Here is a 4,881-nt window from a genome sequence, read left to right as displayed (position 1 = left end):
ACATGTGGTTCTTCCAGAAAGCGCTTGGCACAGGGCCTGGTACATAAACAAATTCAGTAAGGGTTAACTATTTTCATAATTACAGTTAGTCTGCATCGCTAGAAGCACATTACTCAAATGAGGATATGGACTGGTCAGATGATAGCGGAAACGGTGTTCAGATCTAGGGGTCCCCACCTTGTAAGAACAACACTAATCACCTCTAGCCTGCCCAGGGGACAGTGACCCAGAGAACTAGGAAACCTTGAAAAATGAAGAAATATGAAATACTAATAAAAATTAAGAAAACCCACAAGCTTTTAACCCAGATAATATTTGGGGACATGAGGGGGTTATGTGAAGAGAAAACAATGTTCCATTTAACTTTAGGAAATGGCGGTGTTATTAAAGATTTTGGAGGCATTAGTCATCATCCTTTGGTCAAGTTTATTAACCTCTCCAGTGCTTCTGTTTTTTCATCCATAAAATGGGATTCATTAGATCACCTACCTTATAAGATTACTGTGGCAATTAAATGAGTATGTGTTAAGTGCTTAGAAGACTATCTGGCACATAATAAATGCTCAGTAAGTCCTGAGGAGCAACTGGATTGACAGGAGAAGTGGGGGTTGACTGTTGGTGCTGGTTATTATTATTACTATAATTATTACCCTAGGTAAGTTTTTAATAGTTCCAGCAATGAAAAAATGAGAATAGCCTCCTGTGCAGCAGTAATTCCCTCTCACTGGAACAGTTCAAAAAGTCGCTGGTAACTACCAGTCAGTCATTAGAGAGCAGACTCCTCGTCCTGGGAGAAAGCCGATTTGTCATCTCTTAAACCCCAGGGCATCCAGCGTGAAGGAGGTGGAACTAGGCCGGCCCGCGGGGAGCCAGAGGCAGGCGCTAGTGACGCAATGACTGCAACACGCCGCCAGGGCGCAGCAGAGCCCGACCCCGGGTTGCCCCATCCGCAGCAAACAATTCCTAACTCGCTCCAGGTCTTCCTTCTTAGCTGAGTGGGTTGAACCACGCGGAGGTAACCCCGCCCATTATGATGATCCAGCCAATCACCGCGCGACCTGCTCGGGCGGGGCGGTATCGTGGCGCTTCCCTCGGTAGCTCAGAGCTTGGGTTCCTCGTTCCAGCCCCGCCCCAGGCTCTGGGCCAATCCCCGCGGCAGGGCAGAGCGTCCCCGAGGGCGGCGCCCCGCAAACCACGTGGCCTGGGAGGCGCCGAGGCCAGGTAGGTGGTGGGTTAACCAGCTCGGAGCGGGCGAGGAGACGGGTGGGAGGAGCGGGGCTGGCCAGCCTCGTCTCCCATGACCCGCTGTCCTGTGCCCTCTCCCAGCGATGGGCGTGCAGCCCCCCAACTTCTCCTGGGTGCTCCCGGGCCGGCTGGCGGGGCTGGCGCTGCCGCGGCTCCCCGCCCACTACCAGTTTCTGTTGGACCTGGGCGTGCGGCACCTGGTGTCCCTGACGGAGCGCGGGCCCCCTCACAGCGACAGCTGCCCCGGCCTCACCCTGCACCGTCTGCGCATCCCCGACTTCTGCCCGCCGGCCCCCGACCAGATCGACCGCTTCGTGCAGATCGTGGACGAGGCTAACGCACGGGGAGAGGTCAGCGGGCGGGGTCAGCGCAGGGAGGGAGGGGCCTAGAAGGTCATCCGGGGACGCGGGCGTAGCTGGGGAGACCCGGCCTGGAATAACTTTACTGGGCTCGGGGAGGTACTGGGGGCAGACAGTAGGGCCGGGAGACTGGGAAGCCAGTGCGGGGGAGGGGGGCGCTAAACGGAAGGAACTAAAGAGAGGGTGAAGCAGTGCGAACTGGGCTTGAGGAGAGGCAGTGAAAACCAGCTAATACTGTGAGTTGAGAAAGAGAAGGGTGTGGACAGACACCTGAGAGAGGTGGGGGTTGAAGTCAGGTGGAGCATGTTTACCGTTTTTTGGAGTAAAGCTGCCCAAATATAACGGAACGTAAGTGGCTCCATGTAATGTTAATTTTTCTAGCAACCGCATTCTTACAAAGCAAGGAAGCAGATAAAATTAATTTTGGGGATTTTAATGAGATATTTTCATTCTTTTTTCCACTACCTCTTCATACCCTGTTGCGTTTTTCACACTACATCTCAATTTGGACTAACCACATTTCAAGTACACAGTAGCCCAGTAGCCACAGTAGCCGTGGCGAGTGGTTTCTGAATTGAACACCACAGTGGAGGGCTGTGCGGAGGCGGGCAGCTCTTGAACCAGCCACTGCAGAAGCCTCCTAGCCACCCAGTGCAGGGACAGCCCTCCCTGACTTTGCTGCAGAGCCCTGGACCTGGCACAGAAGAAAGAGCTGTGGGGAGAACCAAGTGAGGGGCAGGAGACAGTTGGGTCTGGGGGAGTTGGGCGGCACCCATCGAGCTCCCTCTTCATAGGCTGTGGGAGTGCACTGTGCCCTGGGCTTTGGCCGCACTGGCACCATGCTGGCCTGTTACCTGGTAAAGGAGCAGGGCTTGGCTGCAGGAGATGCCATTGCTGAAATCCGACGACTACGACCCGGCTCCATCGAGACCTATGAGCAGGAGAAAGCAGTCTTCCAGTTCTATCAGCGAACGAAATAAGGGGCCTCAGTACCCTTCTACCGGGCCCTCACTCTCCTGCCCCATGTTGTCGATGGGGTCAGAGATGAAGGGAAGTGGACTAAAGTATTAAACCCTCTAGCTCCCACTGGCTCAAGACACTGAAGTAGCGCACCCCTGCAGGCAGGTCTTGATTGAAGGGGAGGCTTGTATTTTTTTGTTGAATAAATGAGTTGTACAAACCAGGGCACGTTGCATGGTACTTTATAAAGCATTCCCACACATCAACTTATTTCAGCCTCACTGTAGCCCTGTGATACAGGAAAGGCAGATGGGCCATCTCTGTTCTTTGGATGAGGTGGCCAAAGCTCAGAGAGGCCCATCATCACACTTCTAGAAAGCAGAAGGATGGGCCAAAACAGCAACACACGTCTTCAATCCCTTGAAGATGCTGAAATACTATGTATCTGTTCCCTGACAATATTCGATGTGTTTTCTGGGGGAGCTAGTCAATGAAAAGGATTCAGGTCCGGAGTAGCCTGGCCTCCTGGCATTCCCAGGTCTCTGATGCTCACAGGCCAGGAGGCCCCTCCGTATAGGCCCACCTGCTGCACACGTGGCACCCTTGTTTCTCTGGGGGTAGAGACAGCCTGGATGTCATACTCACAGATAACCACCATCTCCATCTCCTCAGGGCTGGGCGTCTCTTACCAACCTCAGGTGCTGCTCAGCTCATCTGGGTGCTCTGGCCCATTCTGCTGCCCCACAATCTCAGGCCAAAGGACTCAAGAACAGATCCAATCTAGGCAGTTACACAGAGCAGATATTTAACAATTAAATGAAGAGTTCTAGGGCTCTAAATCTTGCCCATGTTTCTCAGATGTTATCTCCAGTTATCCCCTATTGGACCCCATTCTGCCCTCCTATTGGGCCCTATTTTGCCAGCACCACTAAATTTTTGACTTATGAGAGATGGGAAGAATGGCATATATCCACCCCATGGAGTCTTTGCTGTAGGTCTGCCTGAATCCCTGTGCTCTTTTCTGCAATAGCAGGCTGAATAAGATAGAAATACACCGTGAAATGTGTGAATTCCTGTATGTACCTGTATGAGTCCTGTTAGATCTGGAGGCCACACAGTGGAATGAGACATGATTCCTGCTCTCGGGAGCTCAGGCTGCTGGAGAAGGTGGGCACAGATAGAGTCCATCACAGACAATGGATGCTATTGTAGACATGCATTCCGGTTCCAGTGGAGACACAGAAGAGGGGAGAGTCAAGGGTTCCCCTGTAGATCTCATCTTTTGTGTCATAGACCAGAGACAGGCCTAGCCACCTGGTCCTTTCTGCTGCTTTCCACCTTCCACTACTAACCACCCAGTTCATCCCTGTCCAACTCAACCTTAAACAAGGGATATCAGCTGAAGTCTTGCCAATCTAAGGCCATAAGATGCCCTCTCCCCAGTTTTCCTTTATTTGTCAAATCTGAGTGATAGTTCCTTCAAGCTTAGTCCTCACCTAGCCTACCCAGGTGAGGATGTCTCCCAAAGAGAAGAAACGCACACATTCCAGGCATTCCAGCTGCAACAGAGGAAGGAGAACGCAAATACAGGATGCACTGAAACCCTTACCCTCCTGTCACCAAAAGTTCTGTCTACCCTGCTCTCCCCCATCCACGCCTCCTCCAACAGTATGGCCCCATTCTGTTTGGAACATCTTCCAAAGGAGTTTGTGTGTGTTTTCATGTGAAGGGAGTAGGGCATGAAGGGTGTGAATGGACCACTTCCTGAACCCCTCCCCTCCAGTCAGGGGTTACCAGGATGGAGAGAGAGAGGGGTGTGAGGCACAAAGCTTCCCTGAGTTCCTGGCTCCGCTCTGATCCTCACCTGTTAGGCCATACAACCAATCCTTGCCCTTTCTGCCTCTTTGTTCCTGTGTCACTCCATCCTCCCCACATCTCTGCATTGTGGAAGAGGAATATACCCTTCCCTTCCTCCCAAGCCTCCTTCAAAGGAAACAAAATTTTTCTAACCCCATTAAAGCCCTGTGTACTGCCTCCATCCCCATAATTTAAGCAAGTCTCCTCTGCCTCAAGAGTTCCTTAGGGAAATACACATATAATTAAGTGCTTATGGAAACTGCTTTTTAAATAAGTAAGAGTTGGCTTGAAATGAAAAACTCTGCCCTTATCCTTCCATCTACATGGGAGGTTAGCCTGAGGCTTCCTGTAGGCTCATTTCCACTCCCAATTGTTTTTGTCTTCTCACCAAGGCCTCTTATGTCTATGGCTACCAATAAGGGGTAACAGACTAGCTATGTCCCCATTCTACACCGAGATA

The 4,881-nt window shown here is 51.7% G+C and overlaps 1 protein-coding gene across 1 annotated transcript; it reads left to right on the top strand.

Annotated features, from left to right (window-relative positions):
* The first annotated feature begins 1,065 nt into the window (after window positions 1–1,065).
* On the top strand, window positions 1,066–2,789 carry DUSP23 (dual specificity phosphatase 23). Its single transcript, XM_030937248.1, has 3 exons — window positions 1,066–1,221; window positions 1,327–1,595; window positions 2,399–2,789. Exons 2-3 carry the CDS (start codon window positions 1,329–1,331, stop codon window positions 2,582–2,584), a joined length of 453 nt encoding a protein of 150 aa, XP_030793108.1. The 5' UTR covers window positions 1,066–1,221; window positions 1,327–1,328; the 3' UTR covers window positions 2,585–2,789.
* The last annotated feature ends 2,092 nt before the right edge of the window (window positions 2,790–4,881 follow it).

The sequence above is a fragment of the Rhinopithecus roxellana genome, chromosome 8, assembly GCF_007565055.1.
Source record: "Rhinopithecus roxellana isolate Shanxi Qingling chromosome 8, ASM756505v1, whole genome shotgun sequence".
NCBI classification, from domain to species: Eukaryota; Metazoa; Chordata; class Mammalia; order Primates; family Cercopithecidae; genus Rhinopithecus; species Rhinopithecus roxellana.
The sequence above is the reverse complement of the archived record's forward strand: the minus strand, read 5'-3'. Positions and strand labels throughout refer to the sequence as shown.

What these genes read in the sequence shown, in the direction of transcription:
- DUSP23 (XM_030937248.1), top strand. Translation starts at nt 1,329, where the DNA reads ATGGGCGTGCAGCCCCCCAACTTCTCCTGGGTGCTCCCGGGCCGGCTG. An exon ending in AGGCTAACGCACGGGGAGAG is followed by an intron (nt 1,596 to 2,398) that starts GTCAGCGGGCGG and finishes CCCTCTTCATAG; the next exon opens with GCTGTGGGAGTGCACTGTGC.